Below are 22391 nucleotides of genomic sequence, written 5' to 3'. Positions count from 1 at the left end.
AAGTGAGCAACAGATTTGACAGAAAAGGTGGATCATGCATAATAACAATAGATAATCTGTCTTGGAAATTTATTGACGTACACTCTTCAATGATAATGCTGAAATGGAGACACATTTGCCAGGCTGCGCCTTCTAGCACATGCCTGGCTAAGAGTCAGCAGCATGTAAACACACGGCACACATCTCCTCCACTCCACCACTCCCCAAGTCCCCAGGAGCATTAGTGGTTCTCGAACATCATGGCTGTCTGGCTAGCCTTTTGCACTGTGGATTCTATGCCAATACAGCTTTCCTGGTTTTAGAACGTACACTGTACACTGCGGCTTCCCCTCTCCCACTGCCGCCTCTCCATATCTTTTCTACTCAAAACAATATAGATCTCCCATGATTATATTTTTTCAGCATACACAGATTTTATATGAGCATTTCATGTACAGAAATTCCAAGATATGTGCTAAAATTCCATTCTGAAAGCTTTCAGGTGAAAAAGAAGTCCTATTTTCAGTCAATCAGGCTTTTAACCAGGTCCTTTCTAAGAACGAGAATGGGGAAGCCAAAGGCACAAAAGTGAGTGCTGGATAGTAGTAAGAGCTTCAACATGTGACAGACCAAAACAAGTATAAGTTGTCCTCAGAAGCAACGAGTGTTTCCACAAGACAGTAAAAGTCTCAACTACATGATTCCTCCCCTGCAAATTTCTATATTCACTGTAAAACTTTTCCCAAAGATGATGCGTCATTTTTCACTTGCCAAACAACTCTTACATTTTGCCTTGGGAAAGGAAAGTAAGTAGTCAAATTCCAGAAATTTTCAAAAGTAGATTAAGCCCTGATACCCATAAAGGCCTTTCTATTTTTGGCATCTTTTCTCTCTTTCTGGGGGCTTCTCATAAATCATTTCTTTTAAAGTAGTGAAACTGCCATCCTTTCTTTTTGTTTTCTACCATGTGATTGACAGTCTCATCAATAAACACTCTGAGGATCATTAGATTTTCCACAGTATCAAAATTATGCAATTAGTTGGGAAAAATGAGAATCAATCAATAAGATTCCTAAACAATTCTATCAAAATAGCAAAGAAAAAGGAGATGTCTAACTTGCATATTATATCAAACAATTATGTCAACATACATCAGATCACGCGAAGATAGGACTCTTTGGAAAGAAAATTAGAATAGTCACCCCTATTTTAGAAAGACATTGTTTTCCTACTATCTCCTACTATTAGATAGATAGATAGATATATAGATAGATAGATAATCTATCATATATATGTATATATACACACAAATACATACACACACATATATAAATACATACACCCATATGTACACATATATACAAATATGCATATGTATACATATATATCTTTAAAAGAAATTAGAAGAACAGGTATGTATCTCTTTTAGATTATTTTCTCCCTCCCTCCCCTCCATATTTTTCTGTGATCAGGAAATATCAGAACTATCAAACCATTGAAATAACCCTTAATATCACCAGGAGTGGAGGTGCGGGAGAAGAGAGAAGACAGAGAGATAAACCAAAGTTTCATCTTTGACCAGGCAGATGAAATTTGGCAAGATCAGGTTAAAGAACTGGGAAATAAAAATAAATAGGTAGCAAATTCAAACACTGGATCATTATGAGAATTCACTATCCAAGATTGGGAAGGACATGGATTTTCAGATATGAGCACACGCATGGAGCTACAGAGTAAACAAAAACATTGCTTGAACAGGTAAGAGGAGATGGCCAGCCTGTATGCCTGGGATGCTGACTGTCTTGGATAACAATAGAAGTGAAGGGAGTTATCACTCTTGGTTTAGGGCTGAAGAAGCAGTGTCTTTGGTGCCCAACCACTTGCTACAGTGATGGTGAGTCTGTACTGTGCATACATGTAGAAACAAGTATTATTAAAGAAGCCCTGAGGAACCTCTAGACAGCAAGAAGAGTTATCCTAGGCAAATAACCAGGGATGCTGGGGAAGAGGGTGAGGTGGCAGTTTTAATACATGTAACAAAAACATGAACTTATTTAGGAACAAAAGAATTTAGAAAGATTATGCCATGAAGTAAGTTTCATGCCATTGATGTGCTAGCTGTCTGCATCCCTAAACTGGTAGCTGGTAGCCCAGGGGAACACCTGTTACATTCAAGCTTTTTTTTTTTTTTCTCCAATTGGTAAACAACTACTCCAATTGTATGATGAAAAAAAAAAAAAAAAAAAAAAAGTCCTGAACCTGGTTCCAAGCTCTGGAGCTCTCAGTTGCTCTTTCTGCCAAAGGTCAATCCAACATGTCTGCTTTTGACATATTTTAGCCAAAGAATGTTAATGACATTCTGGGATACACTGTGCTGTTCTTCCACATGCCCCACCCCGGACATTTGGGATTACTAAATACAGGCTATCTTAAATGCCAAAAGGCCACAATAGCTACAGATATGGCCAGATTTTTAGGCTCTATGATCATTTCAGGGACCCACAGAAGACACTGAGGAGATAAGAAAAATGCACCCTCCTAAAAAGAAAGCTGAACCCAAACTAATGAACATGTTCACCTATCTACAAGACATACCACATTGGCAAATGTATTCATTGTTTTATTTAGTCCTTTGATAATCTTCCTTGAACCTTAAGATTTGCAGATTGTTTGACTTTGCAAGAATAATCATAGATGCAAGATGATAGCTCAAAATTCGAAGTGCCCACAGAAGTGAATTTACTGGCACTCAGAGTTTGGGCAGCAAGACTATTAAAATTTTTCAATGATTGATGGAAAAATAAATAAAATTTGAGATGGAAAGTGAGTGTACTTTAAAATGCGTGTTGGCATGAGAGATGGAGACCTCTGAGAGTGCCCAGAAAATACGGAGATGTTCTTCCTCCATTGTTAAGGAAAGTCATTAGTCTAGGAGAAAATACTTCCATGTTCACTGACTTAGTCCCCCTGACTTTTCCCTTACAATTTTTTTTAAAGATTTATTTATTTATACAAGCACTGGGTACAGTCAGAAGCGCGGGAGGGTGAAAGAATTCACCAGAGCCAGAGCGGGGAGCAGAGCAGGCAGAAGGACCAAAGTACACTGCTGAGGGGAGCAGCGGGCGGCAGGAGAGGTCTGCGCGCCATGCAGGACCCTCCTCCAGTGGCCGGGGAGCAGCCGGGGATCGAACCGGCGCTGCAGAGGCTGCGGGCAGCTTCGCAACCCAGCGCTCAACCACTGTGCCACCAGGGAGGCCCCTCCCTTACATTTTTGAACATATCATCAAAGTAAAACCCAGGAACACCTTCCATTGCCAACATGGCATCAAGTCGTCCTAATAAGAAATTTAAAATCATACTTGGGATAAATTGAAATAGAAACACCAGAATTTTATTCTTTTCAGAATTCCCTGGTTCCCTTAAGTTAAAACACAACATCCTGATTTCTAAAGGTGGGATCTGCATTGCTGTTCATGGCAATGCAACAGGCAAGTGTCCTAGGGGCTGGGAGCCAAGTTCAAGGCTTATCTAGTTGTTACAACATACCCAACAGACTAGGACCCAGGCAAAAATGTATGTGTTTCTCCTATTTCAAGAACAAATTAAACATCTTAGGCATGCATACAGTGTTTATGTATAGTGTCCTAGGAAAAAAAAAAAAAGCTTTGAAATTTTAAGTAAATATGATGAGGTGGAATATTAGCAATAACACCACCACTGTGATTCCAAGCTTTACACACACTTCAAATATTTCATCGACCAAAAGCTACTTGAGAGTTTTAAAGGATATGTGCTTGAATTTTATGTTACCTAAAGTTATATCCAGGGTGCCACAGCACCATCTCTGTGAATGATGTTTTAAAAGGGACAACATGAGAGCTTATGGACATTGGTGAGAGCTTAAAATATGACTCACATATATAAGAAAATCTTTCAAGCTCCAGAAAACCAGAGCTGGCATTCTGTTTTCCATTCCCCTTTTCATTAAATTGTTATCAATCATCAAAATGACTAAGACAGCAGTCCACTAGCTAAGATAAGAACTTCTCAAAAGTCCTCATTAAATTCGATGATGATCCACATACAACTTGAAAACTTGAACTAAGGAGATAACCAAAACATCGTCCAGAAAATTGAATGCAATATGTACCAATTTCTTCTTCCTATGGCATAACAATAGGAAAACTAACTGTGAAACAAACTGAATATCAGTTCCTAAAGTGACTACCACTAATATTAAATATTCTGTAAGAAATATGTTATTCTATTATGCTTTGCTTTCCATGTAACAGGCAACTCTCAGTGTTACCATGACTGTGTATATAGTCTAGTCTATTTTTTTGTATTTGATTATCTTTCATAAAAATAAGAGTCAGGATTCTGTATGCTTTCATTAATTCATCTAACAGGGATTTTTGGGAAACATTAAGGGTAGCTAGAAGAGAAAGAAAAATATAATGTCCTTGTTTGTATGGCCTGGAGAAGTCATAACTTTCCTCCTATAATACCATACACTGCAGTTCTAGAGTATTTCATCCCCATGCTTTAAAGGCCACCATTCAGAGATTCAATGGTTTGTAGACTGAAGTCTGAAAACTTCACTGAAAATGGTATTCCACCAAAAGATTGGCATTTCCATATTTAAACTGGCTTCTACATTCATTTGTGAGACTAGGGTTTTGGGAACCTTTATATGGCAATCCTATCTCCTTTATCTCCTCAACTGGTTTAGCCAATATATGCATAGCTATTCAGCTCTTATGCCACCTGTAGAGAAAAATTTAAATGATGGGTCTCCCTGGTAGCCTAGGGGTTGAGTCTCAGTGTTATCACCATGACAGCCTGAGTTTGATTGCCGGACAGGGAGCTGACCCACATGGTACAGCAGACCTCTCCTGTCTTGCCTGCTGCTTCCTTTAGCAGTGTATTTCAGTATATCTGCCTGTTTTGTCTCTGGTAAATCCTCTCACACACAACCCCAGCTCTGTCCTGCATTCCAATTCTTCTACACGAAAATAAATAAAATCTTTTTTGAAAAGCACATATGAAAAAGAGAGAAAAGGTTAAATGAAGAAAAGTCAAGCTATCACACCTTCAATTCAAAGTCTGGGTAAGCCCTAATTTCACGCAGGCTAAAGAGAAAACTTTAACCACAACAACAAAGCTGGCAATGAGGATGATTAAATTATGCCAATCATTTTGTGCCACCCCTGGGGACTGTTCTCCACCCACCCCCAGGTAATGGATGTGTTTCTCTTAGTGCACTGGAATTAGATGTGGTGAAAGACACAGAGTCAAATTTGTCAAACCCCCAGGGTGGGCAAAGCAACATTTGCTCTTCTCTGTAGAAAGCACTGGGGACCTGAACTAAGTCACACCACTGGCTCAAAACCTAGGTCACATCCAATACCACTAATGTATCAAAGCAAGCTCATCTGTGTCAAAACTAGAGTCTTAAATGTTGAGCCTAGAAGAACTCATAGAGAGCCTGACCTAGAAATCGATTCATTGACACAAAATTTAGAGAATCTCCCTAAAGAAAAAGACGTTTATTGTTTATTATCCATACTATTAAAGTTGGTGTTGTAAATTACAAAACTTTATCCTGATATCTGATTCCACATGATACAAGCTTCCTTGCCAATCATCTGCACCAAAATAATAATGATAATAATAATAAATGAAAATAAAGAAATTTAAAACTGTGAACAAATTGTCTGCAAACATCAAATGGAAAGAGACAAATTAAAAACATATACTTAACCCAGTTTCCTTCTGCCTACCTCTCCTAGTCATCATTTTTAAAATTGCTTTTTTAGTGGTTAAAATTCTGAAAACCAATAGCCAGTTCGACAGGCTTTATCAAGCTCCTGAAGACAATCACTTAATAAAAAACCTTTTACTAGTGTTAATAATCCCATAGGTTTATAATCTCAAAAACTGGAGACTTTATTTTAGTATTTTGGCAAAATCTTTGGGGTGAAAGCATCCCCTATTAAAAGAGAAATCTCAACATCACTACCACTAAAGAAAAAGAAGCAAAGTTGTATCTCCTCATGTAACTATGTGATTTTAACGCTGACAATCCAAGAGCAATATTCACATTAAACAGAATACCGTAGGGTCAAGTATCTGGCAATATCACACCATCACTTATTTTGCTCTGTGTTGTTCTTATTATCTACCACTCTCTACTTGTAGGGGCAAATGACCCCAAGATTGGCTGGTTTGCTTGATTTTTTTATATCTATATATAATCATTCCACAGATCACAGTATCAGAAAACAGAAAAGCAGGTCTCATTAAAAATCAGAAGTGAAAATTTCACTTTTGCTTGCAGACTCAACGTACCATTCGAGTAATGATGATCTCCCCATTTGTGGGAGTTTCGGACCCATTCAGTAACTATGTGTTTTGTAATTAAATGGCACTTTATAGTTTTTAAAAATGGGATCATATGTCTGTTTCCATTTTCAGAAAGCATATTTTTTAATCACATCCAAAATAGTTCAGCATTTTTTCCCACTACTGCAAAAAATAGCAACACATACCCTCGACACACGTATTACAACACATGAATATATTTCTGCTCTTGGTCTCCCTTCAGCTCCATCTGCACTCTGGCTGTGCAACAGCTATAGCATAAAAACGTCTATTCTCACATGCTTTTGATATTACACTATTTAATCACATACAGCTGTGGCTTATGAGACTGTTACAAAACACAATTTTAATGTAGTACTCGAAGCCAATTTTGGATAAACATCAACCATTTACTCTGAATAAGAAGTCCGACACTGAAAAGATTTTCTTTTAAAGGAAAAGACTGGTTTCCTTAGAATTTGGCTGGGGCATAATTGTGACTGAGTCTTCTCTCTGCCAAAAAGATTGATAATGTCAAAAAGGATTGTGTAAAAATCATATTGGTGCAAAAAATGAAGCTTTCCAGAATTCCTGGAGCCAGAAAGACCTGGAATGAACTTATATCCTATCTTCTCACTTTCTGCCTCTCCTCTCTGTAAACCGCCCCTAGCTCCAACCCTCTAATAGACTTTATTACTTCATGGGAATAATTTGGAGTTATAATTGTTATTCTTTTCCAAATTGAGGGGGGGAAATGAAAGAAAAATTCTTTACAAAGATACTCCTGAAAGACAATATCACATATACATGAGTTTCCTTTAAGTTTGGAATTATTCTGGAAGAATAACATGAACTTTTTACATTTCTATTCCTTTTAAGTAGCCATTAACAGTGTTGTGAAAACAATGCCTACATTATAGAAAAAACAATCCCAAGGATACAAAAGATACAGGAGGAGAACGAGGAAACAAGGAGAAAGGGAGGGTGGCCCCTTGCTTCTACTTTTCTCTAATTTAAAGTCAATTAAAATTCTATGCATTCTAAAATGAGACAAACAAGATTTATCATAGTTTCATGATATCATATTACCCCCCTGAAGCGAAAAAAATATTTGGAGTTGTACCTAAAAATTCTACTGCTGGAAGATTTTTAGAAAACCAGTTTTGTATGTTTCAGCCTTTCAAAGGAAAACAGAACTTGGGAGTTTTCAAGGCTGCTTTAAAACTGGCAAGTTACCAACTCTGGCTATCAATGCAAATCTGAGGCAGGAAGTACTAAGGACATTCTAAACTCCTTCCCTCCCTCTGCAAGATTTTCGACATTTTCATGTGTAGGAAGTGTGTTAAGGGGTTGTTTTGTTTTGCTTTTGAAGGACCTGTACATTCATATCTTTACGAATATTCTTTGCCCTGTAGAAGCTTCTCTGTCTCCTTGGCTGTGCCTCGGTCCTTGGGTTTTCAAGTGTTTGCTGTCTCTGTGGCACAGTCAGCTGGGCTCCAGTGAGACTTGGAGAGACGGGCGCCCGTCCAGGCTGCAGATGGTTGGAAATGCAGCCTGAAATCAGTGTGCAGTTGATGAATTGCCCCTTACATTTGACCCCAACTTCACACCAGGCTCTGCACACAACTGGATACTACCAGCCAGAGAAACCCTTTGAGGGTCCCAAACCCTGAATCCCTTTCTTCAAGATCTTCTGGGGAAGCCGATGACCAAAGAAGGGAATGCACGAAATTGATGGAAGAACAAATGATAGAAACTGAGCGCCGGGCTGATTGACAGGAACACAGAAAAGTAAGGGTGTAGAAAAGGAAGACAGGACAAACGTGCTGTGTGTGCTTAGGCTGCTTTTTAAAGTTTTATGAAGATGACTAAACTTTTCCAAATATCACACATGAGAGAAATATCTATTTCTCAACTGCAAAATATCTATTCACCAGGCTAGGACCATGTTTTACTCATTTTCGTTTTCTTAGTCCAACTAATTTGTTTTTCCAAGAAAATACACCAAATAGTCTCCACTGAGGATTGCAATTTATCCTGGGGTCTCCTAAAGCAACATCAACAGGTCCGTTGCTTTGAATGGGGTGGAACAAAATTCTTGAGAAATGCTAGATTGCAACTCAATCAAAAATCATTATGCATGTTAGCATTAAGCTAATGAACTATTTTTTGATTCCCTTCCTGTAAATTTGCTGACTATTCTGGGTGCCCTTCCAAAAAGTTTTGATACAGCTTTTTTTTTTTAATCCAGCCATATCTCCTGTTTAAATGTGATGACATGTCACTACGATTCCTTTATTACTCCTCAACCAGATGCAATGTTCCTTTTTAAAAATGGCTTCTTTAGGGGAAAATATTGGTCAAAAATTGACAAACGATAATTTTAAGTGTGTGGTCTAGGAGAATAAGGGTCCTATAACAACATTGCTATAAAGTATAATTACAAGGCAGCAACTGGATATTCATGTGTTTCACTTACATGTACATTTTTTCTAATATAACACAGTTTAAGAGTTTGGAAACATGATTGAAAAGGGCAAAATATCTTATTTTCATTTTTTTTTCTTTTCAAGCCACAAAGTTAAGTGATTGGTTTTAATGTCATGAGAAATAAAAGCAGCAGAGAAGTCAGGAAAGTGTCATAAGTTTTTCTGAAACTTTAATATGCACTGTAGGGAATGGAAAATATTTGCATTTACTTCAAAATTCCATTTTGATTTTGCTTTATCTTAAGAAAATAGCTAATAGATATAATATGTATATATTTAATTTAGAAAAAGGAATTATTTTTGCATTTCTTAATGTATATGACAGCAAACATTTCAGCCCTTTAAGATTCCATGAAGACTTTCTACCCAAAACAAATGTCAGCAAATAGCTTTTATGAAACGGTTAAAAAGCACCTGAATTTAAAGAACAGCTTAATATGATAGCACCGAATATGTTTTGCTGAAAATCACACAATTCTATTTTATGAACTATAAGTGTTCTTTATATAATCATTATCAACTTAAATAGTTATGATATTTATTGGATGTGACCATTTATTTAAATTGGATTTTAATCATAGGTCAAGTCTAAAAAGACCGTGGACTTCATGAATTCCATCTAGGTCTACCAAAGAAATATAAGCAACCATGTGTTTCCATCAAAAGTATCATAGACTATATTTTGAGATATAATTATAAAAGTGATACTGAAATAACCCAATAGATTTCGTGTTTATAGTGAGGCATGTCAGTTCTTTATTCTGCAATACAGATGCTGTCAGAACGTTCCCCACTTTTTCAAATATAATTGCACATTGACCCTTTCTCCCTTGCCTTGTGCACCCAAGTTCCAAAACAGGGCACGTTTTCACATCTTCCACTTCCAGGAATATTATTAACGTCTGTCATTTCAGAGCTGCTGTAACAATATTCGATAACTTCACAGCACTGCCGAAATTTTACAACCTAATTGTCAATGTGAGCTACCAGGATAGCCAAAGTAGCTGGTCTTAAATTCCCTGCCACCCTGATCTGATTACCCAAGTATCAGCTTAGGTTGCCTAATGGATATAACTTCTAAAAATGTTCCAGAAGTTGATGGCTCTGACTAGCTTGAAAGTAACCAGATCCAGATGCTGTCTGTCTACACAACACTAAACTACATAGGATCCCAAACAGGTTTTTTGTTTTGTTTTGTTTTAATATCCCCTCTATATTTGTTAGGCTGTCCTCTTTTCTCTCACTCCTCCCACCACCTTCCTTCCCTCTTTACCCCAAATGCACACATCCTTTACCCCAAATACACCCCCCCCACACACACACATATATTTTTCACCGGGGTTGCTCATCCAGAGTCCTATGTCTTTAACCTAATGTAGAGGACATTATTCCTTCCTAACAATAGTTAAAAGAAATGCAAACAGAAAAGCAAAAACTATTCATTTCAACCTAAAGTTTCTTCCCTGAATATACTTCATGGGAGAAAAGAAAGACCAAAAAAGAAAGCGTGAATTTTGAAACATTTGGAAAAACTTATCCAAATGAGTAAAGGGGATGGAATGTCTGATATTTTTTCATGCAACCCTTAAGTTTGTTATTTTTGTTTCCTGGTGGGGGGAGTGAGTAATGACTATAAATTTCCCCCTTTTAACTTGTCCTTGCTTTGCCATTTCCTTCAGGAAGGCAGGTGACATTCGCTATCCAATCCCCCAAAGAGTTAAAACTCAAGGCACTGGAGCAGGAGGGCTGGTCTATTTAAGCAGCAGCAGCACAAACTAAATGCTCACAAAGGCAAAAAGCAATGTGAGTCGACCTTGGAGGGGCAGGGTGAATCAGAGCTATAGAAAAAGAAAGGGGAAAAAAGCAACAATCTTTACTATAATATGAAACGTCTGCTGCCTTGTCTGGTTTACTAATAGGCATTGTTTGATGAGACAGAATAAATGAGAGATAACTACAGCATGAATTACCAAACCCTAATCACATCAACGAGTCCTGGTGACAGCACAGATCACTCAGGCACGCCTTGTTCACTCTCAGCATATTTATTTATTAGAAGACACTGGAGTCTGGCTAATGCGATACAAAATAATATCATCCATAAAGAAATATAATCCATGCATTCAAGGTGGTAGCTCTATCAATAGCCCTCCCCCCATCAAGTCCAATTTAATTGACAAATTGGAGTTGTGATTTCACACCTGAGTCTTTCATGGCTGAACTACAGGATAAAGTTCACGGCTGGCACTGCCCACTGCTCAGTTCTGTGGGTTTGCCACTGGCCCCTAATGACCATCAGAGCACACACATAAAACCTAAAGTATTTAACCGATTCACATCCACTTTTCATCAGCTACATCGATCCGTTCTCAAGACCCAGGCCTCCTGATGGCAATGAGTACAGCAAAACAGAGCGTCTAAAAGTAAAGGCCATCTATTCTGAAAGCAAAGCTTGAAAATCCCACCGTGCGCACCCTAAACATCCTAGATCTAAAGTAAAATTTTTAAGGCAAACAGAAAAATAAAAACACACCCAAACAAACTCCAAGAGACTTTAGTTAGCTCTCCTGTGCCTGCTCAGAGCCTCCTCTCATGCTCTCAGCGATTAAAAGTTTGAGTCAGCCCCCACCCTGGCATGTCCTATCCAGAGGGAAAAGCCCTTTCAGAGCCACAAACAAAGAGCATTTCACCAGAAAAGCCCCTGAAATTGTATTCTTGTGCCCGATAATCACTGTTGTGATCTCCTCTGTAACAACCCTGCCCATCTGCAAAGGGCTTTACGGCTATCAGGAACGTTTATACTGCCAAATAACAACAAAGGAACTCCAGTGAAACTATTATCTCTCCTTACAGAGAAAGCCTCAGTTCTGAGGCTGCACACTTCTTATATTCTCCTCTGCCTCATTAACTCCATTGGTATGTTACTAATTTCAAAGAAGCAGGAAGAGGTTGATGGGGGTGGAGGGTTAAATAATAATTCACATGCCTGTCTGTTTCCCATCCCAAGTGCAGAAGGAAACCACACTGATTGCCAGACCGTGGGTCAAGTCATACCTTGGTTTGGAGATAATGAGGATAGTAGTAAGTGTACTGGGGGTACATTTGTGGCTGATCCAAGCGTTTGCCCATGTAGCTGGAATCTTTATCTCCGAGGCAGGGAACTGGATGACAGGGTATAGCGCCCCAGGCCGAGCTTCCTCTGAAACCACTATTCCTGACAGTCCCGATGACTGATGAGGCTTCAGAGATTCCTTGTCTTCCACCACTCGCTAGTTCCAACACAGCAAGAATTTAAAAAAGAAACACACCAGGGGGAAAAAAAGGGGGGCGGGGGGATCGGTAGGAAAAAAAGCCCCACACACAGCCTCCCCAGATCTGGCCTGCCTTCCCTCAGCTGCCGGGGTCCACTTGGGATGAGGCAGTTGGTTCTCTAACCAGGTTGTCTGTAAGCGATGTCAATTGCCAGCGTTTGTAAAGGAAAAAAAAAAATCAAAGTCCTTTCAGCACAACTCCGAATCTTTGCAGATCAGCTTCCTGTCTCCTGTCTGTCTCTTTCCCCACCTTAAAGAAAAGGAGAAAACAAAGAAAGAAAGAAAAGGAAAGAAAGAAGAAAAAAGCAAAAAAAAAAGAAGAAGAAGAAAAGAAAGAAAGAAAAGAAAAAGAAAAGGGGAAAGAAAAAGAAAAAAAAAAAAAAAGAAACCTTGCACAGCTTAGTTGCTGCTGTCTCCCTCCCAGAGTGACATGGTGTTCGGGGCTTGTCCTGTCCTTTCATTCACTTCCCCTCCTTCTAGCCGGTGGGTGGAACCCAGAGAGCCTCTCCAGGGAGCAGCGTACGCAGTCGAGAAAGCTGCAGTATTTCCTCCAAGAAAAAAAAAAAAAAAAGGCTGCTTCAACCCCTGCTGCAAGCAAAGTTCCGATTCCCTCTGCTGGCTATCTCGAATAGCAAAGCGATTTTTGCAGTAAAGCTGCTGTCGCTAGAACTGAACCCGGGGAACTCAAATGCAGGCAGTGGGTTATTTTTTATCCTCTCCTCTATTTACCCCACAGGAGCCCACGATCTCTTCTCTTCTTGCCAAGTTTCAAGGTAAGCCATGGTGCTAAACAAAACACAGGAGATCATGGGAGGGAAGAGAGGAAGCAAGGAAAATGGAAGAGAAATAAAGAAAGAAAAAAGACAGGGAGAATAACCTTGCTGGTTAAAATAGAAAAAAGTGTGTCCCAGATGCTTTCTAAACCTGTTAGCACACTAAAGCCGCATGAATCCAAGACCTGGTTTAGAAACTAACATTTTACTTCTTGGAGGACATGGAGGATGCTATGTGTTAAAGACATTTTTTGAGTCTACTCCCCAACAACCACACATGGTCAGATCACAATGACCAACTTATTATGGCAGAAATAATCATTCTTATCATTTCCATCCATTTTGTAAAAATTAAAAGACATGTGCTCTGAGGTTTATTCTAAATAGGTTCTTTCTAAATAAAATCTCTGTTCTCTCATAGTCTAGCTCTTTATGATAATTTGGATTCATGGATGCTTTAATCACTTTACTGATCATCACACACACATGCGCGCGCACACACACACACACACACACACACACACAAAGAACAAAAATCATAATTACTTGGCAAAATTTTTCCCCACCAATAATAAGAAATATTCTGACATGTTTATCAGCTGCTACATTATAATACAAATTATTTTAGAGAAAATATAGTTCCTTAAAGGGTCCCTTTTCAAGGCGGGCAAGCTAAAATTAGATGTGCCAGCTGTGTTTTGCTGGGGAGTGCTCACGCATGCACAAAGCATGGGCAGGCCAATATTGAGATCCACTCTACTTTGTCAAGTTGGCTCTATTCCATCAAGTCCCAGAGTCACCTATTCAGATAAAAGCTTCCTGGTCCAAATCTAGTGTCCTCACCCAGAAGAGCAGAAACTTGAGCTCAATGTATAATATGGTGTCCATCCTGCTACGGGCCCCACCACCCTGAGGCAACTGGCTCCCTCTCAGGGGTCTGTTTTTTCAAAGCTGTACAAGTGCATGAGTGTTTCTTGAAAAAAGATAAGGATGGTGGATAAACAGTTTTATATTTGGATTTTGACAAGAACAACATTTAGAAGGGTAAGAATTAGGAGTCCTGATAGCACTATAATTGAGAAAATTAAATCAACTCCTAGGAGGCTGAAATGTGTTGTTCTGGGCCTCAGTTGTCCCATCTAGAAAATGAAAATATTGTCAACTTACATGGCTGGAGGTGCTACACCAAATCAGACACTGAATAAAAATTATATCCATCTAAAAATCATTCTATAGAATATCAGAGCTCGCATGAGAGAGCATGATCAGAGCCCTGATTCTTGGGATTGTTTTCAAGACACTTGAAGCCCAGCTTCCTTCCCCAGACTCAGAAGGTAAACTGTCCCTTGTACATTACAGCTTTGCCATTCAGAACAGCTTTTAGAGCTGGAATGTGCTCTCACATGCAAACTTTCTCTCCCCTGTCTGGAGTGTGCTCCTGGCCCTTCAGCCCAGCCGCCAGGTCTCAGCGTGGAGATTGGATGGGGTAGCCTCTCCTGAGCCCTACCTTCCTTGCTACACCATCTGAGCCCTAGTAAAATGCTTCTCCTACCATAAGTGCTGGTTAATTCCGTTTCTTCGGCCCCATCATGTACCTTTATAGGTCCAAAAACTGTCGTGGAGTCTGGTGCAAAATGGTGCTCATTAATGTGTGAACAGTAAGACATCTTAAACATGACAAACAATTCTAACCTGACCTGTGTCCTCTGGGGACACAAGTACCTTTCTGGTGCAGGCAGATAGTGATGTGCAGATCAGAAGAAGAGTCTTCCTCACCGAGTATGTATTCTAATGGGGGAGGTAAACAAAGAAACCAGCCAGTATACAGGGGGTATAAGAGCAGGTGGCAGCTACGAAATATAAAGCTGAAGAAGAGAAGCAGTCATATGGATTCTACTTTACATAGGATAATCAAGGAAGGTTCTGGGAGGAAGAGCTCCGGTGTGAAAGGAAGTTGTTAGCCCTGCCCTGGTTGCCGGGTGCTGTGACATACTCAGTGTGCGAGGCTGGGCCGCCCCAGCACAGCTTTGGCCCCAGTCCTGCCTGTGCTCCAACCCTGCCCCTATTTCCTCATCTGTCAAATGTCACCTCAAGACCAGCTTCAAGCCATTATCATGAGAACGCACCGAGATAAACATGTAGACCTCAGGGCATTGCTTTGACTCAGAAACTGTCGGTCTGTATTCAGGGGAAAAGCATCTCTGGCAAAGGGAACAGCAAGTCCAGAAAGTTTAGCAGCAAGAATGTCTTGGGAATGCATGAGGAATGGTGCAGTGGGGGGAGTAGAACAGGGAGGAGTAAGACAATAAAACTCGACTGGAGAAGAACCCAGGGGCCAGATCACGTAAGGCTGATTGAGAACTTGGAATGCAAAGCTAAATTAGTGACAGTGAGTAGTACAGGACAGAGTCAATCCAAATACTCTATCTCTAGATCTAATTATCTTAAATTATGGAATGCTGTCTTTCTCAATAACCAGTTGCGATTCCTCCACATCTTCAGACCTATAAGATCTGAATCCTAGATGATTTCTGCCAGTTTTGTTTCTATTGACAAAGGACATCAGTATTTTTTTTTTTTAATAACTGGTCTAGATACTTCTTGAAGAGAAAGGAATACTGTTTTATTTACAAATGAAAGGTCAAATAAATAACTCCTCAGCCCACACTATAGTCCACTTATATGTAAAATTCCCAGCATGTGTTGATGCTATCAGCAATTTCTACACAAATTGCTACTTTCCAAAATGGTATTCTATTTCAGTAGATTATTGTTATGTTCTGGGCATCAATTGTCATTAGCCTAAGAACATTCATTGAGCATTTAAAGCTTTTCTTAAATAATTCAAAGGCAGTTTACCACTCATAAGAATTGTAAACCCTGTGTTTTATTTATTTATTTATTTATTTTCCCCCACAGAGATATGAGTAGCCATGGCAATTCAGGTGGCAAGATACTCATGTCAGAAATAGTTTTTATATCATCTCTGTTCTGTTGAAGCAGTTGCACTTCCCATTTAAATGATCAAATTAAGGTAGGAGGTAACTAGTTTAAGGCACACACTGAATCTGAAGCCAGCTGTGTCCCACCTGCCAACTAATCAACTCATTTTGTACAACTCCAAGAGGAGTAAACCCCTTCAAAGGTGTGACTCCTGGAGAGGCTGGTGATTCACAGCACAAACTGGAGAGACAGTCCTCTAAGACAAGTTTGAGACTATGTTTCACACGTGCCATTCAGAGGTGGAGAAGTGATGGTTTTGAAATGAGGGTCTGGGAGCTTTAAATGTTTCCCCTTCACCTATCCAATCAGAGGATAGCTGGATTCTCTCTTTGGGAGAATTTATTACTTTTAATTACAAAGGCTTAGTCAAAAGCAAAAGAAAAGAACAGTAGAGATAAAGGAAAACACATAATCATACTATCTTTGAAAACAAGTATGTTATTCTATCTGCAGGAAAGATACTCATGACCTTGAATAATTGTTTTAATTTTTTTTTGGCATTTCCTGCCCACTGGATTAAAATTTGTGAAATCCCTTTCCAACACAGTCATTTTCAAAGACGTATTAAACATAAAAGATGGTTTTAAAAACAGGCAAGATAGTAGATTACATATCTCAACATTAATGTTCTGTTATAACTTCTTTTACTCCTCCTAGATATTTAACCAATAGTTTAAGAAAATTCATGTGACAAATTAGGTAAAAGAGACTACTATTGATTCAACTTGGCATGTGTGTTCCAAATTTAAACTATAATTGAATATAAAAATATTACTATAAAGACAATACAAATTGGCCTTGGAAAAAAGTTTCAAGTCTCAGAACAAAATTACAATAGATTATATTTCAAGACTGTTCATCAAGTGCAAAAGCAAGAATAATTTAATATGATGATTATTATTACCTTCAACAAAGTTCTACTGAGCATCTACTATGTCACTAAACAATCATGATACCAATATAAATATTACCAGCTTTGTCCTTGATTAGATAACAACATAATATCTATCAATTCATAAAATGACCTTAATGTATTTCCTCATATCTGAACACCAGTTGTTAAAATTAGTCATAATTTTCTTTAAATTGACTCAGTTTTTTTCTGAAGTAGTTTATTATAATTCTAAGCAATAATATGCATGAAAGGTCATGCATTTTTTTGCTTCTCTTCCTCTTTAAAAAACGCACGCTATGCTCTCGGTCTTTATGCATATTTTCAATGGCACCTAACATTGTGGTAGGCACAGCTGGTACATCTTTACCACCAGGATTCTCCAGACTCACTTCTCTGCTTCACTGGGGTAGTCATGATCATGTAACTTGCTATTGCCAATGCAATGCAAAGCAGGAGTGATTCTAGTACATGCTCTTAGTTGTTGCTGCTTGAATCTCTAGTCCCTTCTCTCATGGATGCATGTGCTGATGTGAAGGAACTATAGAAAGAAGAATTTTGGAAAGCTGAGGATAGCTTTTGACAATTAAGGACAAGAAATAAACCTTTGTTTTATTATGCTATTGAGATTATTAGGGTGACTTACCATAACAACCACCTAGTCTACCCTAACAGGACATTACGCATGCTTTGTTTATATATTTGTCAGTTTCCTTGTTTTGAATATATGCCCTGCTAATATCTTATTTCCACAAGGGCTGAGAATTTATCCCTCGTGTTCACAATTATATCTCCACCACTTAGATCAATCCTTGGGATTCATACACACAATAAATATTTGTTAAATAAATGAATAAAATGTTCATGCAAAATGATTTCATTTATCTATTCATGATCAGTGATAAAACTTTATGAAATAATAGAGGGGAAATGAGACATAAAAACCAAAATGTAACAAATTTTCCAAGAAAACTACTGCAGTGCTGGGAGGGCTGAAGGGAAGGGAAGGCTTTTCTGTACTGACTGTTGGGAGCTGGCCCTGGGAGGTAGGGATAACCAGTTAGAAAGAGATGAAGGGGGAAATAAACTAAATATACGATGGTCTTCTACAGTGTACACAATACTAGATATTCCCTCAGTTAAAACAAGAAAGCATCTAGAAAGTGGTTATTAGTTTTCATACTTAACAGCTGAAAAAAACTTAGAGGTGAAAACTTCACTGATCTACCCCCAAGTTATAACACACTGGATGAACACTCTTGACTCCTCTTTATATAAGACGCAAACCCAGGCTTTTTCTCCAGAATCATCGGATGGAGATCTCAAAAATGCTTTTATCCAATTTTGGATTAGACAATCTGCATTTAAAACAGCAAACTCACTGTACACATGAAAGTCCTAAATAAGTCAATGCATCTTTAGAAAATGAGATACTACTGAACAGAGAGGAAACTAGAAAAGTGAGCCTGATATTCCATTAAATAGCATCAGGTATATTTGGATGATAGGTGTAATGATTAATTATATGTGTCAACTTGGCTGGGGTCTGGTGCCCAATTGTTTGGTCAAACACCAGACTAGATGCTCTTAACCAGATTTTTTTTTACATGTAATTAACATTTAAATCAGTCAACTCTAAGTAATGCAGATTATACTCCATACTGTGGGTGGGCCTCATTCAATCAGTTAAAGGCTTTAAGAAAAAAGCCTTCAAGAAGAAAGATATTCTGACTCCAGTCTGATTTGGACTCAAGATCCAACATCCATTCTTCCCTGGGTGATCCGTCGGCCAACCTGCTCTGCACTTTTTGGATTTTCCAACCTTATACTCATATGAGCAAGTTTCCTATAATAAATCTCTCTCCCTTCATCTTACTAGTTGTGCTTCTTTGCAGCACAATCTGTTCATAGGTTAATAAAAGGGAAGGAAACATGGCAGCAGTGAAGGTCAGTGATATGGGCACTCACGCACATTCCTAATATACGTCTATAATTTTTTAAAATATAATTTAACAAAATGGAGGCCTCCCTGGTGGTGCAAGGGGTTAAGACACAGCACTATGAAGCTATCTGCAGTCACTGCAGCACAAGTTCTATCTCCAGCCAGGGAGCTGACCCACATGGCACAGTAGAACTCTACTAACATGCCTGCTGCTCCCCTCAGCAGTGTATTTCAGTAGATCTGACTGTTCTGCTCCCCACTCTGTCTCTGGTGAATCCTCTCACCCCCGACATCTCTGGCCTGCATGCCAGATCTTATAAATCACATGTATTTATTTATATATGCATTAATAAATAAATCTTCTAAAAAAACAATTTAGGGCCTCCCCGATGGCACAGCGGTTGAGGGCTGGGTTGCGAAGCTGCCCGCAGCCTCTGTGGCACCAGTTCGATCCCTGGCTGCTCGCCAGCCACCAGAGGAGGGTCCCACATGGCGCGCAGACCTCTCCTGCCGCCCGCTGCTCCCCTCAGCAGTGTACTTCGGTTCCTTCTGCCTGCTCTGCTCCCGGCTCTGGCTCTGGTGAATTCTCTCACCCTCCTGCACTTCTGACTGTACCCAGTGCTTGTATAAATAAATAAATAAACAAACAAACAAATAAATCTTTAAAAAAAATGTTTAAAAAATAAATAAATAAAATAAAAAAATAAAAAAACAATTTAACAAAATGTATAGCCTTAAAATCTCCATCCTTGTCAATCAGCAATTCCCCTCCCAGGAACAATGGAACAATAGCAACTGACGATAGTTAATATTTTCAATCTTCTATATACTCAAACCAGATAAACCAAAAATGCCCTCAAATGAAGCCTCCCCTTAAAAGATTTAAAGCACAGTTATGCTCCCAATGTGAATCCATACAGTGTTCCAAGAACCCTGTTTTTGTTTAAACTTGTTTCTTTATTTTTAGCAGAAAGGAAAACTTTGTTTTCCTTAAATTATTATTCAGCACAATAAACAACTCATCAAGAATGGCAGATGTCCAGATCCCCATCCCTAATATCCTAAGGGTCCCTTGTAGAGATTCAGACAAATGTGCAAAACACAAGAAAAGGAGATCACAGACAATGCCACCCATGTGTGGTCCACAGAGCAAAGCCAATCTGTAAATTGTCACGAGACTGTGACCAGCAAGCACAGGGATGGAGAAAGAGTGTCTAAGACTTTATAATAACCTGTCGGAAGAATTTAATATCCAATGTCTCTAAGTAACACAAGTTTGAACTTATATTTTGAAAGTCTATTTTTTGCATCTTCTCTCTCTAGTAATTTCTATTGCCTTTTACAAAACCATCAGTTGGGTCAGTTAGAAAAAAACATAACTAGTCTTTAACAACAGAGCAATTGAAACGAGCAAATTTAGAAAATACACAATGGCCTATTTCTTTTCACCTTTATTTGCACAGTTGGAGTGTGAAAATGTTTCACTAATGTATTTTCTGACTATAACACAAGGGATGATGAAACTGCAAGAGTAAAAAAGGAACAATATATCCCCTCAAATTTATTTTATCTTGTTTTCCTAATGCCCTTTTCTTTGCTCAGTCCCCACCCACTAACCTGTGCCACCTTCTTGGCCCCAGGGAAGATAATAAGACAAGCAAACCCACAGCCTGGGCATGCAGACTTGTTGGCTGTGAATGGCTGACCCTGGAGAGATCATAGTTATTTCATGAGGAAAATGCAGATTGTAATTAGGTCACATAAGTTCCCTTTCCAGCTCCATAGATCACAATGCCAGGAAGCACTTGGTGAACTAAGCTGAGACCATCTCGTTGCCTGAAGGGTGTGCTGGCTGGCCTGGTACAAAGACTCCAAGGCTCACACCAAAAACGCAGAGCTGACACGTGTGAGCCAGGGGCTTTGTGGAGACTCTCAGCAGCTGCATCTCAGGGGGCCCAACTCCGAAAATAGTCCCACAAATTATGATTTGCCTTCTAGAGACGACATCTCTGTGAAAGGCACTAAATCACAGCAATGCTGTTAGCCTGACACTTTTTCCAGTGCTGTGAAACCGTGAAGCCTTGCAAGTCTAGATACACCCTCCACTCCACCCAGGGGCTTTCAGTATTTTGAATGTTTATGCTCATTATGCAGTCAGCAAAGGTAATTATTCGTTTTTCTTTAAGAAAGTTTATGACCAAAGGTAATGGGGGGAATGTAAATGTACTGACTGTTTGCTAAGGCTTGTAAATGCTAAGAACAAAAACAAATAATTGTCACCGGAGATTTGTTCTTGTAGTGTAGAATCTTCATTTTTAGCAATTTAACTACTAAAAGTTTACCCATCTTGAGGAGAATTATTTAGTAGGAAATAAAACTTGGCACGTATTTCATTCCCTGCTCCAGCAACTTTCATCCTTTCAGAAGACTGGCTTCCACATAAAATGTGCAAAAGGTAGCTGGTTATATAGGGCTAGTAAAACTAAGAAGTAATTAGTACAAGCTAAACCTCTAAATAATAATGCCAAGTTTTCACATTCGCAGAACTCTGGATCACCATTAACATACAAGTTCTCTATTTTCCTCTGTGGGAGATAAACTTAGTTACTTAAAAATTATCAAGAAAAAAACAGTCATGTAAACGTAGGGAGAGGTGAAGGTGTGCTCCAACAAGTGTGTAAACAGTTGGCAGGTCAATGGATTTGGGAAAAGAAAGAAAAAAGAGAAATAAAGAAATTAAGAAATTTGTGCTGGCCAATTACTGAATTAAAAAAAAAAAGGTAAAGTTCAGGTTAGATTTTAGCCAGGACATGAGGTATTTTCACTTCTTCTGAGTTAAGAACAGGATTCATTGAGGACTGGAATGGGCCATTGTTCAGGCTGAGCTCTTAGATTTTCAGGGGAGATTTGACTCAGAAGTGGAGAATGCTAATGTGAAGCATCTGGAACTCTGGGGCTCCTGACCTCCTACCTTAACTGCACAGTGACAGGTAAATGGTGACACTAACTTGGGTTGGAGGGTGGATGGTGCAAGTGACTCAGCATGTAGGTGGCCTCCCCACAGCTAGTCCCTTCCACGGTGGCCATCTGCTTTAAATTTGACAGCTAATCTTGTCTCACCTCCTCCAACAAAAGCCAATCTTTCAGGTGGGTCCCCAGCAAGCTGCTTTTACAAGCAAAGGGAACTGAAAGTGAATCACCTCAACAAGGATTTGGGTTTTTTAAGTACTAAGACTGAATGAGGCTCATCTCTCAGCCTTCCTCCCTATATCCAGTGGGAAAAGAAGGGAGACCTGGGCCTCCCCGGTGGCGCAGCGGTTGAGCACTGGGTTGCGAAGCTGCCCGCGTCCTCTGTGGCGCCGGTTCGATCCCTAGCTGCTCCCCGGCCACTGGAGGAGGGTCCCACATGGCGCGCAGACCTCTCCTGCCGCCCGCTGCTCCCCTCAGCAGTGTATTTCAGTCCTTCTGCCTGCTCTGCTCCCCGCTCTGGCTCTGGTGAATTCTCCCACCCTCCTGCGCTTCTGACTGTACCCAGTGCATGTATAAACAAAACAAATAAATAAATAAATAAAACATGCCTCTATTTAAAAAAAAAAAAAAGAAGGGAGACCTCTTCAGGATTTGCAGCAAACACCAAAG

At 39.3% G+C, this 22391-nt stretch overlaps 1 protein-coding gene across 8 annotated transcripts in view; it reads right to left on the bottom strand.

Moving 5' to 3' along the window:
- RBMS3 (RNA binding motif single stranded interacting protein 3) overlaps positions 1-12687 on the bottom strand; it is a 661354-nt gene extending 648667 nt beyond the window's left edge. For 7 of the 8 annotated variants that reach the window (XM_037525598.2, XM_054692904.1, XM_054692902.1 and 4 more), the window contains exon 1: positions 11886-12687. In XM_037525598.2, the coding sequence (XP_037381495.2) occupies positions 11886-11960 (75 nt within the window). In that variant the 5' untranslated portion in view covers positions 11961-12687. The remainder of the gene's footprint in view (positions 1-11885) is intronic. The other variant, XM_054692905.1, reaches the window with a different exon arrangement.
- Positions 12688-22391: the final 9704 nt, after the last annotated feature.

The sequence above is a fragment of the Talpa occidentalis genome, unplaced genomic scaffold, assembly GCF_014898055.3.
Source record: "Talpa occidentalis isolate TD23 unplaced genomic scaffold, MPIMG_talOcc4v2.1 talOcc4.10, whole genome shotgun sequence".
Taxonomy (NCBI): domain Eukaryota; kingdom Metazoa; phylum Chordata; class Mammalia; order Eulipotyphla; family Talpidae; genus Talpa; species Talpa occidentalis.
The sequence above is the reverse complement of the archived record's forward strand: the minus strand, read 5'-3'. Positions and strand labels throughout refer to the sequence as shown.